This window comes from Panthera pardus, unplaced genomic scaffold (assembly GCF_024362965.1).
Source record: "Panthera pardus isolate Hobbes unplaced genomic scaffold, ASM2436296v1 HiC_scaffold_16, whole genome shotgun sequence".
NCBI lineage: Eukaryota > Metazoa > Chordata > Mammalia > Carnivora > Felidae > Panthera > Panthera pardus.
In genome coordinates, this window is record NW_026526721.1 from 85,571,343 (window position 1) to 85,591,355 (window position 20,013).

Genomic DNA, 20,013 nt, shown 5'->3' on the forward strand with positions numbered 1-20,013 from the left:
TTCCAGCCTCATGTGTTTAATAATGCTAAATGGTGACACAGGGATCAACCCCATTAACTCCAAATCTGGAGTTAACTTCCATATATTGTGTTAGAAATTTACTTATTAAGTCGAGACACAGACTGGGTGTGCAACTACAGACATAATAAGGAGAAAAACTGCTAAAGATAATCACTAGCAATTCTTGACAAGTAAATAAAATGGTTTAAGTAAAATACTGAAGATGTACTAGCAATTCCTAAAGGTCAAAGACTATTTGAGAGATAGTTTTCATGCTTTACAAAAACCACTATGTAGGACTATGTATGGATGATAAAGGAGGTACACAGAAAGAACCAGACTCTTTTAAGATGAGTTTCTTGTACAAAGATGAATGCATGAGTAACCTTTCTACTGCTATCAACCATGATTTTTGACCAGTTTTTCTCTATTCCATTGCAAAACAACTGTAGCTTTTTCATTAGGCCCCCAGTGCTGAAGTCTGAAAGCCACAAATAGTACATACCTAGTAAGAGTGACTTAGAGTGATAGCATTAAAGGTCTGTTGTCATTTACAGCGTCTAGAATCTGAAATTGGAAAGATTCTAAAGACCATTATAAATCAACAACAATGACTCCTATCTCTATCTCCAAATCTGTTTTCAAATTTGGGAGGATCTTTAGATCCAAGTCACTTCTTCAGCTCTAGTTGCTAGAGTTTATTCTGAGTAAAACCAGACTTTGTCAGCCTACTCATTTATTCAGACCTACGAAAGGAGGCATCAAGGGAAGCATTATTAGGAGAGAGATATTAAGAAGAAATGCAGGCCAGTTCTAGGTTAATTAAAAACATGGCCAGTGCCTTCCCAGCTGCACACATGCAGTACTAGGACGGTTTCTGAATTTTCTTTCTCTTAGGAGAAAAGCAGATTTACAGTGTGCTTCTCTTGCCACTGCTGTTTTTGCTAAAAGGATTCTTTTTATTCTGATCTATTCTTGCTTGGAACATAGACTCTAAGGGTCTTGCCAATATTTAAAGTTAAGAAATTTCTTAGGGCTATACTGTTAACAAGGTTTAAAAAAAAAAAAAAAAAAAGAGAAATAAGCAAAATCAGCCCCTATTCAGTTTTCATGGCTTTATTCCTAAGCTGGTACACAAATCATATTAAGTCAAGCTTCAGAGGTCATTTAGGCAAGACAGATAATCTGCAATATAATCTTAGGAGTTCTACAAAAAATTGTTACTCAAATGATCAATAAAAAATGGCACCTGAAGAACAAATACTGTAGATCTCTTTCAAAAGCTGAGGGAAAAGAATTTAACAGAAACGACCGTTAAATAATTTTTGAAGAAAACAATCCAAGTGTTCAATGAATAAATTTAATTTTCTCTCAAACAGGATAAGGTGGACCCAAGGAATTCTCATATACTTTAATACAGTGAAGAAGCAATACTATGAGAATTATCTTTAGGTGAAGTTTAAATCATCACAGTAAGAAATACTGTACAGAAACATATACATGAAAAGCCTAAAAATCAAGCTGTGAGGACACCCACAACTCAAACAAATATATTTTGAGAATAGCTGAAAAGCATTTGCTTTCTGCAATCTCTACAAATAAAATAGCTTTTGGAGTGGAGATTTCTGCACTGGACTTAAATAAAAGACCCAAAACTTTCATTAACAGCCTTTTGTGTAAGAGTGCTGATTCCCTTGGCATATTAATTTTTTGGCTTATTTCCTTTTTCTTTTTCAAATGCAGCTATCTGATTAAATATATTGAGTAAATTTTGAGGTAAATTTTTTTTAACTCCACTTTCTGACTGCTCTTTGCTATTTAGTCCATCTGTTTCTGGAGCCTCTGTTTTAATGTCCTCCTCATAAGTATCCTCTATTTCATATTCTCCTTGATTTTTATTTAACTGGTATCTTTGTTCATGTCTACCAAAATCACGTGATCCAGAATAAGTATATTTTTTATATTTTTCAACCGATTTATAAGAGTAGTCTGAGCTGGCTGGTGAAGTGGAATGCCTCATGGAACCTGGCTCCCACCTTCTATAGTGTTCTTTTCTTCCCTCTGTATCTTTTTCAAATCTTCTGTAGCCATAAATTTTCACCTTGTCCTCTGAATTCCTATAAAAGGAATCTGAGGAATCTCTTCTACTGGAGAAATGTTTTTCTGATTTATATGGTTTTTCTGCTTTGCTACTACTTGCCTGAGAATAAAAATCTCTTGGATCTTCAGACCTACCTCCAAAATCATCCGGAATTTCAATCGAAGATGAAGAGACAGGGCATCTATCTTTCTCTTTTACCTGTTTCTTTTGATATGGTAACCTATCCTGCTTTTCCAGTAGTTTTTCCACTTCTTGTTTTTGGTTAAGAAAAGATGCTAAAGTATTGGTTGGAACTGGGAAGAACTCATCTTTCCTATTCTGATCTATCTGACTTGAGGATGCCTTATTAGCTAAATGCCTTTTGGAACTTCGAGAAGACTCTGAACGGTTCCTCCTATGTTTCTTATGCCTTTTGTGACCAGAAGAGGAAGAAGATGATGAAGAAGAACCAGATTCATCAGCAGAAGAAACACTTGAAGAGGAAGAAGTTGATTTTCTTCTTTTCTTCTTTAGCCTAAAAAATACAGTTAACCCATCAGATGTTAAGTACAAAAATGTTTCTTAATTATTCATAAAGAGTCTGGTTCTATTTTAAAGTTCTATTGTTAGTTCTCCTTAAAGGTTTCCTAAAATCTGTGGCTTAGATAAGCAATTACTATAATAATCTTAGTTACTACAAGGTCCAATTTTACCAGGAGGCATGACTTTTGGGAAAAAATACTGGGTAGACAGTTGTCAATGAAAGTAAATCCATCATTTCTGAAGGCATAGTTACATTTCCAACATTATCTAAAAAACTTAAGCCCATCTGAACACACAAAGGATAGAACTGAAGTCTTATATCCAGCTAGCTGTAATATATGTGGTTTCTCCACCTTAACACTATTGACATTTTCAACACCTGAATAATTCTTTGTTGGGGAGGTAGAATGATGGTGGGGGGGGGGGGTATGCTGTAGGATGTTCAGCAGCATCCTTGACTTCTAGCCATTATATGCTAGTACCACTTCCCAGTTATGATGACCAAAATATGTCTCCGGGGGGAGAGGGCGGAGTTAAAGCTGCCCCCAGTTGAGAACCACTGCTGTAGTTCTAAAACATTTCTCTCTAAAATACAGTCAATTAAAATAACTTATATATTTTATTTATTGTTTGTTTGCAGAATTCTACCTTCAGATTCCACTTTGCTTAATTTCTTTTACAGAAAAACTTGTGGTATACATACTTACAAAGTATCACTGATTATAACTCAACACTTTTTTTTTTACTTACATTACTTCCATATGGCACTTTGGTTCAACTCAGTAGTTGCTTTAAGTTAAAAAATACTGAATGTTATAGTTTACCTTTTCTCCTCTTTTAAGAGCTTACGCAACTTTTCTGCACTTGTTTCTATTTTCTTTGTTTTCTGCTTTTCTTCCTTTTCAGCTTGTTTTTCTCTTAATTCCAAAGATTTCTTTTGGAACCCAGATATCGGAAAAAACCACACGTTAAAAATAGCAGAATACATAAAACCCAGTTTTCAAAAGACCACCCCCCCCAAGCCAGAAATCAAATGGGGTATACCCAAATCACCATATATCCAGCATTAAAGAAATATTTTTAATATAAAAATTAATCATACAGGTGTTTGGCATTAATCATTGGAAGAGCCAGAGTAACATTGAGGACCATATTGCAGTTGGTATTCCATGAAAAAAGGGGAAGCCATCACATTGGTACCCATGACCCAGAGTGCAAGAAAGGGAAAAAATAAAATATATAATAAAATACATGAAAAAATATTTTTTAAAAAATTGAAAAATTTAGACAGGACACAAATTTTATAAATAAAATTCAAATAAATTCCATTAAGGTGAATTGTGGGGGGAATCACCATGTTCAAATACAAACCATTTAAAAAATAGCACAGCCCAGTTGGATGCATGATTACATAAGAAATCATTTTCCAGTTTGAGGATGGGGATGAGCAGCACCAGATGTCACAGACACAGCAGCAATGGTCCAATTCAGAAGAAAATGCATGAGAAAACATTATCATCAGTATTACAGGAAAAGGCAGTTTAAAATATTTCTCAAAGAGGTTTTTATAATTAACTCAATTACAACAACACTGAATTTGTAACCATCAGGAAAGCTCACTACAAGGACAATTCCCAAAACTACATACCACACATAGGCAGTAGGAATTTTCTCATAGGGCTATTTTTACTTTTAAGTACTATGAAGCAATGTCAAACCCAATTAGGAAAAGCTGTATCTAAAAAGAAATTTTTTATAACGTCTTACTAAGTAATCTAGAATAGTTTTCCCGAGAAGAAAGTTAAGTTTTGGCATTAATTTCAAATATCACTAAATTTCTAAGAGGAAATAAAGAATCACCTGCATATATTTATGAAGCTTCTGCAAAGCATCCTCTGCATCTTTAAAAGTCTCATCCAAAGCCAAAGCTTTCTTATAGTAACTTTCAGCATTTAAAAACTTTTCTTCTTCTTCTAACCTAAATTTGAAACAAAAGGTTTAGCTTTCTGCAAAAACAAAAAATTCCTTATTTATACAGGTCAGAGATTTATGACAGAACTTAAAGAAAAATTTTTTAGCAAATCATTTTCCAAACTAAGCAGTACTTAAATCAGGTACTTTTTACTATTTCTTTGGTAAAAAGACCACATAAACCAAAAAAAAGTCAACTCAGATATGGAGAACAGATTGGTGGTTATACGGGGTTGGGGAGGGTGGTGTTGGTGAAATGGGTGAAGGTGGTAAAAATGTACCATCTTCCAATTAAAAGATAAATAAGTCCTGGGGATGTAATGTACACCCTGGTGACTAAAGTTAATGATACTGTATTACAGAAAAAAATACTGGACTCCATTACTGGTAACTAAAGCCAAATGTAGGTCCAGCATTGGGATTTTAGTCTGATACATGAAAACACATTATCAGCCAATGTCTTCAATAAATTTAGTATAATCTTGAGCTTTAGAATAGAATTATATAGGTTGGGTGCACTTGGGTGGCTCAGTTGGTTAAGAGTCTGACTCTTGATTTTGGCTCAGGACATGATCTTGAGGTTCTTGGGATCAAGCCCCACGTCAGGCTCTGTGTGCTGACAGCATAGGGGCTGCTTGGGATTCTTTCTCTGCTTCTCTCTTTCTCAAAATAAATATTTAAAAAAAAAATTACATAGGTTGGCTTTTCCAATAGTTTATGAAAAATTTTCCCAGAATATTCACTAATGAAGTTGGAAATACCAATGTATACATGTACATTACAAGTAGCCTTCAGAAAGAAGTATTAGATTACAGTCATGTCTACACTATGAAAAATCAGAATTAGAAAGGGTGGATACAAAGCAGAAAGGATTTGCAAAGTACTTTCGGTTTTTCAAAAGTAGGAAAAAGTAATTACTGTGAAACAGAACAAAACCCAAAACCCAATGGCTTCAATGGGATCACTTCTGTATCACTGGATATGGGCATTAAGGGACCAGTTCAAGGCTATCAACATTTTTGGCTTGGATAACATATAGATGATGTTGCCATCCACTCATTTAAACACCAATATGTGGGTAATAAGATAACCATATTTAAGTAGCTGTCTACCTAATGAGAAAGTAAAAAGGTGCTTCAGTCACTTCGGTACAAAAAGAAGTTCTTGAGTTGAAAACAAATATTGCAAATCTCTTTAATTTAGAATTATGGAATGATCATACAAACTGGATTAATAAAACAAATTCATGAAACAGAAAAGTGTTAATTTTATTTAAAAAATTAGTTGCAAAAAGATGCTACTAATAACAAATCAGTTTTTAGTTGGTAAAGTAGGCTATAACCAAAAATATTTATATTGGAATATTACATTTCTTCACATTTTATAAATTAGACTAGCCTGTTAGTCATTCAATATTTATGATACAACTATGCAAAGTAGTATGCCAGCATCTCAAGATAGTAACTTAAGTTATAGGGTGTGTTCTTAATGATTTGCTCTTCCATTTAATCTGAGTTTGTGGATTTTACTGCACAGAGCAGAGCAATAAGCTGAATATAATGGCAAAATATTATTCACAACTAACTACAGAATTCTCAATTCATACTTCTGGCATTATACCACTGGAATGATGAAATAAATTAAAAATCCAATTCCTCTCTATTAAAAAAAAACCCTCTTGTGTGTGTGTCCAAGAAAAGAGTACTTCCCTTATTTTTGGACCTTCACATTTATATTTCTATATAAGGAGAATAGATATTCAGAACAATGAACTCAAGACACTAAAATATCTCCAACCTCCTATCATAACCTCAGTAATAAGGGAAAAAACACTAAAAGGCTTAAAAAGGACTATATTTAAAAAACATTTTCAACCAAAATTGAAATTAAGAGTGTTCTGAATTAAGTGAGTTAAAGATGCTACTTCCTTACATTAAGTTTAAGATTTTATAGTAGCTGCTTGAGTATTAGATCTCTACTTAATATTAAAAAAAATTCGACACTTACTGCCCTCCTCTTTCAACAAGTGTCTGACAGAGGTATTTTCTTGCATTCCTATGAGTTGGACAGTTTTCCAATGCAAGCTCAAAATCTTCTATTGCTTTGTTCAGACTTCCTTTTGTTGCATATCTAGAGACGTGAAATAAATTAGAGGAATTTATCTTCTGAACTATTAGTAAATCTTATATTCATTTACCTTATAAATATTCCTTAAAAGCCATGATCCACTTACAATGCTCCACGAGCCACCAAAGCTTCCACATTTTGTTTGTCTATTTCCAGAGCCTTATTATATTCATTCATAGCATCTACGTGGCGTCCAACCTTAAAATAATCAACTCCAATCTTCACACTAAAAAGACATTTGTAAACCGTCACATGCATTTCTCAGAATATCCAAACATAATGTTAGCATTGATAAACTTTTAAAACCAATCTAATTTGGCTAATATTTAGTCTGCAATACTCTCAGTATACATAGAGAGTATTTTGCCTTTCAATAACTTTATAACAAATATCTATGAATCCATATATCAATATACTGATTCCTTTTGAAAACATGGAAAATGTTGGTTAAAACTTAAGTCTGTTAAGCTTATAGCACCATTTACACCTATAAAAAAGCTAATGTCAAAAACACATCATTTTAATTCATTTATAAACAAATTTGGTCTTAGTAAGGACTTAAGAATGCCTGCCTTATTCTAACCTTTAGACTAGATAATGCAATTGTTGAAAGATAAAGTTTTCATACCATTTTAAAGCCCAAGATGCAGACTGTTTCTTTCTCAATGCAGAAGCAAAATCATCTTCAGAGAAACTTTTGCTGTTCAAAGAAAATGAAAGTCAAACTATATGCTTTTTTTTTTTTTTTTTGGTAACAATCCTTCACTCTAACAGATAAAAATTCAACTCTGAAAAAGTAAATCACAGGCAAGAAATCTGTATTCCACATACAAAAGAATATTCTTAAAACTCTCAGGAATGACTATTATTGTCAAACAGTATTTTTAACCCAAAATTCTTATAAACTTTCTGCATCGTTCTCTACATCGTTCTCTACACATATCATCACAACAGATTCCATTCCAGGAGATAGGATCACCTAGTTCACTCGCTTTTTAGCATATTGCAGCTGCTAGGCTTAGAATAGTCAAATATGTCCCTCAGTTATATAGCTTTTGATCTCAGCACCATTTACTTCACCACTTCAAAGAATAATAACTGATTTACTATACCTTTGTAAGCCTCGCATTAAAGATGGTGGATTAGATTCATCTATTCCTAGTTTTCCTAGAAGGAATTCAACTACTCCTGGATTAGCAAATCCCAAGGAACTCTGCATGACATTTTCAAAGGATTCCAAAGAATTGCTATTTAGTTCAACACTTTTCCTTAAAAAAAACAAAACACACATACAACAAAAATATAAAAATGACTAACATAATTAGCATGTTCCATTTCTATTAAATAAAACTCGTATCATTTTTGTACACAAAGGTACAGTAATATTATTTTGGTTTCTTTTACTTAAGGGTTATAAAAATGAGCATATTTTGAAATAAGAGAAATTAATTTTCTACTTTGTTGTCACAAGTTGGACACAATTTGGTATTTTTAATCAAGCAACTTTTGCAATTAATTTGTTGAAATAACATGGATAACTTACCTGTAGTACAAAGGAAGCTCTTCAGAACTAATTACACCTAATTTGATACCAGACAGATGTGGTGGAAGAGATGAACTATATAGAGACACTGCAAGCTTTTCATGGTATCTGTCAATATCTTTGATTCCAGCTTAAAAAAAAAAAACAAAAACAAAAAAAACTAAGCTGATTAAAAAGAAAATGCAAGCTAACATAAAAACACATATATTTTTCCAAACACTACTCTCATTAGACAGATTTTCAAAATTAATATAAAAATCTGACAACTGTTACTTTTTTATTAATATGATGAAACTGATCACCTCGAATAATGTCACCAGTTTGGTAATATGATAAAGGATCCCCATGGTTACTGTGAGAAGGTACATCTCTTAATGGACAAAGAGCCTGCAATGAGAAGTATTTTAAAATACCAGACATTCCATTCTTTGGTGAGAAATATCATCTTTTATCCTAGTTGTTCAGTACAATGAGCTAATAGTTGACACAAACATTAAAAAAACTAACACTCTAAAATCTAAATTTAAGGATTTTCATTATAAGCAACTTCTGTGCGCATAGTACAACAAGTTCTCTGGTTCAGTTCAAAGACTAAAATCTCACAAAATTTGCAATCAGTTCTAGGAACCAAATGTAAGTATGGATTATGAAACACATAGATATTTTGTGCTTGTTAAAAACAAAACTAAAACTGTTCAGAAAGTAGGAGAATTCCAGTGAAAACTAAGTGCAAATTCTCCAGTTTATGTCTATCATCCAGTCTGTGATGCCTTCTGCTTTTCTTCCTCTATCATCTACCTTGACAGACGGCAAATATCAAACCTTTTAAATTGACACATTATCTCAAATTCAAGACAATTCATCTTGGGCAAAGTATCTTATTATAATGCACAAGCCATTTACATTTAACTACCGTAACTATATAAATAAGAAATTTGTTTCTAAATTATCCACACGTAAGTATCTAATGCCAAATACTAAATAATTAAGAACATGTTCAGCTAGGAGAAATAAGCCTGGAACACCAATGAATCTCACCACATCCACTGATATCTGTAAGCATTTAAAGAAGGACCCTACCCCTGCCAACCAAAGGGACCAAATAAACCTCCAAAACCAGAAATGGAGGAGGAAACTACGCAAGTAACTATATCACCGTTCTTTCAAAAAGAAAGAGTATTTTATTCTTCTCCAATATTTATTTCTCGAAACTACGGCAGCAGGGCACACTTAAGCATAACTGGATGCAAAAACATAATTTTCGCATTGAGATGACTCTTATCAAAAACAGAAGCAATCAAATAACTGAAAAATAACTTACTGTGATTTCTAAGTGGGATATATCTCTTATGATGCCACTGCCTAAACAAATCAACACCATGAAAAACCCAAATTCCCGAATGGAACTAATTCTTCCAATCACTATATCACCACGCTCAATATCTCGGAAAAACAGCTCTCTCCGGTCCATACTAGGGATCTCCATGAACTGCTCTAAAGGTGGCATGATTGCATAACCATCTGAAAAAAAAATTAACAAAATTACAACTGCTTTGTGTTTTGCTTCATCTCAAGTGCCATTAAAATAACCCAAACCGCAATCAAAATATTTTAAGAAAACTCACCTTCATTGTCTTCATTGACTTCAGAAGTTGCAGGTGCATCTGATTTCCAGGAAAGTGCAAAAAGCAAATCTGCTTTTTTGGAAATGAATTTTTGTATTTCAATGTTGTCAACTCTCTTCTCTTTTCTTAAAAGGAAACAAAACTTATGAAAACTGGCTTATGGGTAAAACCTTTTTCAGCAAGGCCAAGCTTATGCTTTTGGCTTTCATTGCCCAAGCAGATCCATCTAAGCTCTGGGCCGCACATCCTGCGAGAAAAAGTTTTAATCAGAGACTCCCTCATTCGCCAGCCAGTAGGTGGAGGGCGGGGAAAGTTAAAAAGTAGCCCCCGCAGCTCGGGGGAGGGGGGTGGGTGTAGAAGAAAGCCCAAGGGATTTTGGATAAAGACTCCGTGCCTCCGCTAGCCAGCACGGAAGAAAAAGTTCAGTCCGCTTCCCGCCTTTCCCTCACACCCGCAGCGCGGACCCTCCGCCATTCAGCCCTCGGCACCTGCGGGGCAATCCTCACGTGTTCGCGGCCGCTGCTCTGCTCCTCCAGGACTCAGCCACCCGGAGGCGGTAGTGGGGCCCTGACCTGCGTCCCCTCCCCCGTCTCACAGAGGCGGCGCCGTACCATTACCTGCCCTGTAACTGCTGCTGGGGCGGCGGGCCCCGGGCGGGCTCGGCTGCGGACCCCAGGAGGCTCCGGAAGTGCGGGTTGTCCTGCTGTTCGCTCCGGAGAAGGGAGAGCAATGACGGCCCGTGGTAATTCAATGACTGCCGAAGAAGGTCCCGGTCCATGGCCAGAGATTGCTGGACCCAGTAACAGGTGGGCTGCTAGGTGTCCCCCGCCCCCACCCCGTTAGGTGCTCACTACTTCAGCTTGGTGGCCCCCGAGACTGAGGAAACAACCTGGAAACTGCCGGAAGGCCACATCACAGACACACAGTTGTCTGCCGGAAGTGTTCCGGGACCGCCCCAAGCGGCGGCGCGGAGGAGCTCAGCCTCGGTCTCGCGAAATGCAGCGAGACTACGGAAGCCGGAAGCACTGGGTTAAACATTTCCTGAGCTAAGGGCTGCCTGCGGCTCCAAGGTAGTGCACCGTGAGAAAGTTTTTCAAAATTTCTGTGATGTTATTACGTTGAAATGGCCCCGGCTCTAAATCATCCTCTTATTTAGTGAGGCGCTTCTAAGTGCCATTGCCAGGGTGAGAACCCCATACGAGTTACAAAGTTTCTTCCTTCAGAGTGCTCGCAGGATAAGTCATTCTCTATGTCTCACATACAACCACATTAGAGTGACTGCTCTGGGAGATTTTCTGGTAGTCTAAGGTCAGAAGAAAGGAAGGATACTAGCATCTATTAAGCACTGGAATTGTGTTGTCCATCCATACTCCATTCACGCTGATGATTTTAGAGTTAGCTTAAAATGGCTGTAGACCTGTGCATACATGGATTCTATTTTATTTCTTTATTTAAGTGGTGTCTAAAGATTTAGTGCCCACTAGATTTACTTTGTAGTGCTGTGTATTTAAGTCAATATATTGTTTTTGTGGGTAATTCAAGTGATTTTCAAATATAATTGTGATTTAGGCTCCCCCCCAGCACCTTAGTTAATGACTTGAGCTTCTAACCACTTTAACTCATTATATATACTCTCTCCTTAGAGATTGAGGACACAGTCCCAAGAGTCTCAACAAATTGCTCAATGCCACCCACCTGTTAAAAGGTTAGAGTTAGGATTCAAACTGAGGTCTTAATACATCTTCAGACACAATTACTGAAGAGTGTTTTTCATATGGACGACATAACTTACTCTGATTTTGAGATAATATGACTTTATTTCAATATATTAAAATCTGTTCCACTTAAGTATGTATAGTTTAGTATAGTCCTCTTGAACAAAAATAAATGGTAGCAGTTATTCCACCTCCTCTCCAGCTATGTGTTTTCACTGTCTCACCACTTGGATAGAAAACCCAGCCCAGAATATAGTGTATGACTCCACACTATTTTGTGAAAAATCCAGGCAAATAGTTTACTGAGACTTGAGAGGATGCAACAAAGAAGAATGCAAGTTTAAAAGATAATAAATTTTAAGCCACTGTGGGCACATCAGGAAAGTTTGATCAATGGCACAGACTGACTTGTGTTAAGCTATAACTCTAGAGAATGACTGTTACTAGGAAACAGGAATTATCACTGAAAGCCAACCACTAAGAATGAACTATATAGACATTCTGGTAAATACATGATTTTAGTTAGAGTTGATCTGTTATTGAGGATCTAATTATCTCCAGAGGGACTGAGAAGCCCAGTGTCTGAGAACCAGATGCCAGACAGCGGCACTTAGTCTGAGAAGGCCACTTTGTGAAGGCATTCTTGAGTAGCACATGTTTTCATCACTATGGGATCTGTCTACTGTTTTTCCTGATTTTAACACTAGAGTAAACTCCAACCACCCCATGTCTTGAACAGCTAGAATTGCTGTGGTATAACCATGAAAACAGGAGTAAGTAGCTGCTTTTAGAGGGTAAACAGTGTTCGTCAAGAGTGGAATTTATCAAATGCTTGCTGTATACACAGTAATGATGGGAAAGAAAAAAAAACTTCAAGCAGGTGTAATCAAAACTTAGGCTGGGTCTTATCTTTGGTTAGGGCTGGCCTTACATGGAAGTAGTCACAGTAGTTATGTGACAGAGACAATCTTGTTCTTCACTTCTCAAGTACTACAATCACAGTATGGGAGTAAGCCTTTTACAGTTACTAATGTATTGGAATGAATTTTCTGCTGGGATAGATATATCCTTTGACTTTTGAGGCCACTGAGCATTGAATCTTTGACATAGGACTGGAGGAAGTGAGGAGAGGAAGTGAGGGGATTAGTTGCTTTTCATCTTGGAGAAGCTAGTCCCACATGCAGGATTTCTCAAGGTGGACATAGAAAGAAAACACTTTATTTTTCACTTCTTGAATATTTTTGTTTACCGGTTTGACCTTTAAAAGGATCTTTTAAAAATCCTTTTCAGTAAGTTTTCCAGATTAAACAGTATGAATCATCATGTGACTATGGGAAGGAAAAGAGCGAAAGGATTCAAGACATTCAGATCTTTGGTGTCTAGATCCTGGGCCTATTTTTATTGTGATATAAAATTCCATTTTAAATGAACACATATGTACATTTCTTAACACATACTCTCTAGGCCCTGGAAATGTAAAGATGAAAAATACTCCTGATTCTTGAGTGATGCACAATCCAATAGAAGATTAGACATAAGAAGAAATGTGACACATGGTAAGTACTATTGTTATGGACATCTACTAGGTATCTGCTTAGATCCCTTATTTTTCTTGGGGGTTGAGGTAGTGGGAGTTGATGGGGGTAAGAAGGAGAGGAGGAGGCAAGTGCATTCCAGGAGGGGTGGGAAGGAGTAATATAGTTAAAGAAGTAGAGATGTGAAAAAGCAAGATGTGTTCTGGAGACAGCAAGTGTGAAATTGAGGTAGGTAGAGTTATTTTAGTTATGGACATTTTAGTTATATACATCATTACAGGTAGGCTGTAGATTGGTGAGAAGAGACCCATTTCCTCTGTGTGAGAATACACACATACACACACACACACACACACACACAGATTAAACGCCTGATTTTTTTTTTTTTTTTTTTTTAGTAAAGGACATAAAAACTTAGCCAGAGCAAGGTAGCCATGTAAAGCAAGGGCAAAAGCAGCATATCTCAAAGTAGCTTTTCTTGGATCCCCCAAGTTTCCCAAAATAATATGCAGAGCTGCTAGTGACACAGTGTGCAAAAGATGAAGTCTATCTGGACCTGAGAAACTTGCTTATTACCATGTGGGAAGGACTATACAAATAATCTGTGACTATATAAGAAATCTGTAGACAGGTTCTTTGTAGTTCTTGACTCTGATGTAAACAATTTCAAAAAGCCTCATCCTCATCTGAGATTGAGGATGAAATGTTTGTATCAGGAAAGTGTGGGTAGAACCAAATAAGACCATAAGTATGTTAATACTCCTCCCTTTAATTTTTCAGTATTTTTTCTATTCTTTTTCTTAAGAAAATCCTTTTTTGTTGCTTAAGCCAGCTTGAGTAAATTTATGGTTTGGAACCAAAAGAATCTTGACTATACTAGGAAGCCACCAACTAGTAACTTCTGCTGTTTCTACTCTGCCATTTAAAAAAATAAAAAACAGATATAGAAAGGTTGAGAATTTGTTCAAAAATGAACTTTAGAATCCACATTATCTTAGTATTCTTTCTACCATGCCATACCATCTAGAGGATTAGCTGAAACCATGTTCTTTAAGGATATAGTTGTAAATGTACATGTGTGGAATTTATTTTACTTTAAAAATATCTATTATTATGTTAACTTGTTACAATAGCCATAAACCTTTTTTCCCCCTAAAATGGGGCCACTTGGTTTCATTCATAGACATATGGTGCAAGAGGCAACTTTGCTTCCATAGGAGGTAATTCACTTTGTTCTATTTAGAATTATATTTGGAGTCACCTTGGGTTAACTTAAAGAAGAATGAGGAATACTAAAAGAAAGTATGGCTAGATCAGCCAAAAATCCATCTTTATTATTAAGGAAATAATTCAGACTTCTTCTGATAAGGTTTCACTCATTCAGTAGTCTTTGTTTGAAAGGATTATACCACCTTCTCTCTTTTTTTTTCATATCACAGATTAACACATCTCATTAAGAAAAACATTGTCAAATATTTATCCACACGAGGGTGCTGTAAGATCATTGTGGATATCAAGTTTTCTATCATTCACCAGAAAACCTACTGCCAATTAAACAAGTATTGTGGCCTACCATGTAGAATCATTTTAAGATAGTTATGTCTCTAACACCTTCTCCATATTTTAGTTATTGGTAAATGTTTTGAGGATACTATTTTAATATGAGTTAGTTCATATCTCATTGTCTTTGATTGATTAGCTCTGTAATTTTGAATTTTTCAAGAGGAAAGATCACTACTTTTAGTTACAATTTAGGCTGATTAGTTCTGAACAGACCAGGAGGTGAACACTGCATAACTCCAGGGAAGAGTGGGGGTGTTTGCACTGTTAACATTTACATCATAATCTATGTATGACGTATGTGGAACTCCCAGAGTTGTGGAATACTGGACCATACACAGTGGCTGTCTGCAGTGTTATTCCAAGCCAGCCATTTGTGTGTGTGTGTGTGTTTGTATTTGTTTACAAAAAGGACTTGGGAGTAGGATGAAGATATTTCAGAACAAATCCATCATGATGGGGAAAAAAACAATTGAAAAGATATGTGCAATACTGACATGGAATAGGTCAGTGTGCTTATCTTCAGGTACTTTGTCAGGACTGCTTAGAAAGATACAAACATACACATTTCTTAGATTCTCATTTTGTGGCAGTTTCTCAGAATACTATGCCAGGGAACATGTCAGGATTATAACAAAAAATTGACAATTTGATGTTAAATAAACAGTATTCTTTGTCAATACATTCTGGATTGGTTTGATACTCATTTTTAATGTAATTTGGACATTTCTTTGAAAATGAGTAAATTGATTACCTTTTGATTATTAAACCATAACTCCTTTTTATTTTATTGGTGGCAGCACCAAAGGGGAATTTCAGAGACTAGAAATGTATTATTGTTTTAGTATATTGCCACCTCCTTAATGGAATCCGTTGGAAGATCTAGAATATCTGGTTAAAGATTAAATGACATTTGATTATTGGTAGATAGACTCTGATTTCTAACGGCAATTAATTGAATGAATGAATGAATGAATGAATGAATTTGGCAATTATTTATTGAGGGTTGGGCACTGTTTCAGATTTTAGGACTATAAATAGTGAAAAAAAATCAAGATTTCTGCTTTCAAGAGATTATATTCCGGTGGAGGGAGACAATGAGCAATAAACATAATAAATAAGTAAATGATGTAGTATATTGGAGAGTGATAAAACCTATAGAAAAAAATAAATCTGGGAAAGGGGCACTGGAAGTGCAAAGGAATGGGTTTAGTAGTTTTAAATAGAATGATCAGGGCAGGTCTCGCTGAGAAGATGACATTTGAGCAAAGACTTGAAGGAGGTGAAAAATTAGTCATTCAGCTTTTTTGGGAAAAAAGAGTTTCAGGCTGAGGGAATAGCCAGTACAAAGGTCTAAGGCAGGAAGGTATGTGGTGTATTGAGGAACAGCAAGGAAGATAGTGTGGCAGGAACATAGCATGAAAGTGCGGTTTGTAGAGTATGGGAGGAACTTGGCTTTTACTCTTAGCGGAATGGGCATTGTTTCAGGGTTTTTTTTTTTTTTTTTTTTTTTAAATTTTTTTTTCAACGTTTTTTATTTATTTTTGGGACAGAGAGAGACAGAGCATGAACGGGGGAGGGGCAGAGAGAGAGGGAGACACAGAATCGGAAACAGGCTCCAGGCTCCGAGCCATCAGCCCAGAGCCTGACGCGGGGCTCGAACTCACGGACCGCGAGATCGTGACCTGGCTGAAGTCGGACGCTTAACCGACTGCGCCACCCAGGCGCCCCTGTTTCAGGGTTTTAAGCAGAAAGACGTGTTATGACTTTGATTACAAAAGGATCACTTCAGCTGCTGTAGAGATTGGAGTTAACTAAATAACTATTGCTTATAATAGAAGAGAAAAACTTTTAATTTTTTTTAAAGTTTATTTTTGAGGGAGAAAGAGACATGAGCAGGGGAGGGACAGAGAGAGAGGGAGACATAGAATCTGAAGCAGGCCCCAGGCTCTGAGCTGTCAGCACAGAACCCAATGTAGGGCTTGAACCCATGAACCATGAGGTCATGACCAGAGCCAAAGTTGAACACTCAACCAACTGAGCCACCCAGGCACCCCAGAAGGGAAAAACTTTTATAAAAGACTAAATATCTCTTGTGTCTTAGGAAACATAATTTTATTTTAAAATTTACTCATCATTGCATAGAATGAAAATATGAGGTTTCATTGGCTCCAAGAAGATTAAGAGTGTCAGCAACTATTTATGATGAGGTAGGGAATTATCGTAATGGAAACAGTTTAGCCCAGGAGTCCAGGCTGCATCTTGGGGGCAGATCATCTAATCTCCCAAGCCTCTTGTCACCTTTAAAACTGAGGGCCTGGACCCTTTACATTCTCTGTGCTATGATAAAAACAATCCAAGTGCTAAAACTTCATGTTTCTCTTTAAGCCACTCTGCGTCTTTTTCTATGAAATCTGCATGGAATTTTTTTTCCTTTTACATTGCATTGCTGGTAAGTTCCTACTGTGGATGGTCTCTTTAAGTGAATGAGTTTCTCTAGTTCCAATTGGTTGTGTCTAGAAAAGAGACCAGACCTATTGAATCACTGTACTGTACACCTATTAACTCTACTGGAATTAAAATAAAAATACATAGACAGAAAGAAAGAAAGAAAGAAAGAAAGAAAGAAAGAAAGAAAGAAAGAAAAAGAGAAAAGAGAAAGGAAGAAAGAAAGAAGTCATACAGAGAGATTGGCTGGTTAGCCTCAGGTAGTCTCAATGTGGCACTTCCATGACATAGTCCTTTTATCCAGCATCCATTTTTCAAGAGTAGAAATTCAAGATAGGCTTAGCAAACTGATAGACACTAACCAAACAAGCTAGACACTGATTTAGAAACCATATTGATAATATTTTAATGGTGAAATATAGATGCTATGTGAACCAGAAACTCATATTGAATATCAATATATTCTCCCATAAGAAGCCAATTTTAGTCAGAGGTTTATTTGTGAGCCTGGAATCAGAGCAAAAACAGTCTGTTAGGTGATGTTAATGACTAATTCCATCAAAGTATGTAATCTGATGCATTTATTTCCTCTATATGAGTATTTCTAAGGCTATCAGATACTCAGCTCACATAGGCACCCCCTACCTCCCGCTCTCCCTCCCTCCTTCTCTGTCTCTTTATTAGCAGTTATATTCTCTCTCTCTATATAACTGCTGCTTTTGAAGCAGTTTTCAATGATTTTTTCTTAAAATGGAAGCCCAGTATACAAAAAAGAACTGCAGAACTACCTTTGTTGAAGCTATGATAGAAAGATAATGAGATCTCAACCTGTTGCTCCCCTCCACCCCTAACCCCCACCATGCACATACTAAATGGTGGCTGGATAGATACCTTTAAGGACTGTCTCAGACCTATTAATGGGTTACTTTTTCAGGTAGAGTTCAATATCACTGATTATGTTTTAGCTTAAGTTATCATATTCCAGTCCTTCTTCTGTATGTCTATACTGTATCACTCTGGAACTGTGTATTTCTCAGACTCTCTAGTCAAACACCATTTTATCCTTCCAGGTTTTACTTTCTCAGGAGGTAATTTGATTTCCAAGTTCAGGAAGGCTCTATTCTTTGTCCTAATAAAATCACTATGAGTCTTTTTTATGATTTGGTCTCTGCCTATGTATCCTATTATATTTTCAGCTCTATCTGTAAATCATTAGGATTCAACTGCAAAGATTTCCTTTTTTTTTTAAACCACATAGATTTTCTGATATTTCCAAATATTCCAATTTTTTCCCCAACCTTAGAACTTCTGTACTTGCTGTTTTCTGAAATGTTCTTCCCTCACTTTATTTTCTTTTTATTTTCAGTTCTCAGCCCAAAGGTAACCTCTTCTCTGTCATAGCACTCCATTTATTTCCATAACAGTTATCATAAATTTTTTCCTTATTATCTCTATTTCCCACTAAGATCCATGGAAGTGGGGCCTTATCTGTATTGTTCATGCCTCTATATTCAATAATAACTAGCTCAGTGCCAGCAAATATCAGGAATTAAATAAATGTTTGAATGAATGACAATATACAAATACTTATATGTATATATCACATTCACAGTGAAGGATAGGTCCGAGGATGTCATATATGTCCGTTTATTTATTTATTTTTCGCCTGGTTTACATTTGGTTTTTGTCTTTTATCTTGTGTTAATTGTTGTTAATTTCATTGTGTCTCTGACTAAGTTCTCTAGGGGTTCTGTGCATATAGGACAAATATCTGTATCCTTGTTGTATTAGGGTTCTCTAGAGAAACAGGATAAATAGCATGTGTACATATAGAAAGAGATTTATTTTAAGGAATTGGCTCATTGGATTATGAAGGCTGGCAAGTCCAAAATATGCAGGGTGGGCTGGCAGGCTGAAAACCTAGGAAGAGTTGATGCTGCAGTTCAAGCCTGAAGGTCACTGGGCTGGAGACCAAAGAAGATCCAGTGTTGCAGTTCAGATCTGAAGGCTATCTGCTGACCAAACTCTATCTGCTGGCTGAACTCACTTTTGCTTGAGAGATGTCAGTCTATTGTTCTGTTCAGGCTTTCATCTGATTAGATGTGGCCAACCCACATTATGGAGAGCATTCTGCTTTACTCAAAATCCATCAACTTGAATGTTAATCTTATCCCAAAATACCCTCACAGAAACATCCAGAATAATGTTCAACCACATATCCAGGCACCATGGTCCAGCCAAGTTGATACAAAATTAATCATCACAATTGTGTTATACTTCAATGCCTCATTTTAAGACAGTGAAGTTTATTCGGAGTAATACAATCTCATGATGGTGAAGCAGCCACGTTCATATTATATGAAGAATAGCTGAAAGAACTGAGAATGTTTAGAAATTCTCCATTGTTCAATATACTGGGTTCCACTCTTGTTCATACCCAGTGTTTTTCTGAGTAGAACCACCACTTCTTACTTCTATCATAATTATAATATTAATTATAAACATTTCACTGTCTCGGTTTGAAATTAATGTCAGTTAAGGGCCTTTATGAGCAAAATTTCTAAGCTTGTAATACTTTTATTTTTGCTACTTCTAAGATGTAGAACTTAAGATTTCTTATCCATCACAGTGATTTCTGCAAGATAACTTCCATGTTAAGCACTGAGTAAAAAATTATCTACCATTTTTTATGAGTCACTGATTCCAGTTGACTTCCCTTTTTGAACTATAAAACATCACTCCTAATTGTAGCAGCCCAGGGTTTTTCTGTTAACCCTGTCCTACCCATTTCTGAGGCTACCTTTTAACCCTTTCTCCAACAGTAGTAAACAAAACCAAACACTATGATATTAGGAAATTTTTTTGT

The 20,013-nt window shown here is 36.0% G+C and overlaps 1 protein-coding gene across 2 annotated transcripts; it reads right to left on the bottom strand.

The window, feature by feature from the left end:
* Nucleotides 1–1,100: 1,100 nt before the first annotated feature.
* On the bottom strand, nucleotides 1,101–10,852 carry TTC14 (tetratricopeptide repeat domain 14). 2 transcript variants are annotated; one of them, XM_019463252.2, is made up of 12 exons: nucleotides 10,507–10,852; nucleotides 9,890–10,014; nucleotides 9,586–9,785; nucleotides 8,567–8,651; nucleotides 8,265–8,394; nucleotides 7,834–7,989; nucleotides 7,350–7,421; nucleotides 6,828–6,947; nucleotides 6,602–6,724; nucleotides 4,484–4,601; nucleotides 3,448–3,557; nucleotides 1,101–2,615 (listed from the first exon to the last, which is right to left on the bottom strand). In XM_019463252.2, the coding sequence occupies exons 1-12, from the start codon at nucleotides 10,665–10,667 to the stop codon at nucleotides 1,703–1,705; spliced, it is 2,313 nt and encodes a 770-aa protein (XP_019318797.2). In that variant the 5' UTR covers nucleotides 10,668–10,852; the 3' UTR covers nucleotides 1,101–1,702. The 2 variants fall into 2 exon arrangements, with proteins under 2 accessions (XP_019318797.2, XP_019318798.2); XM_019463253.2 differs by having other exon boundaries at nucleotides 10,378–10,624.
* Nucleotides 10,853–20,013: the final 9,161 nt, after the last annotated feature.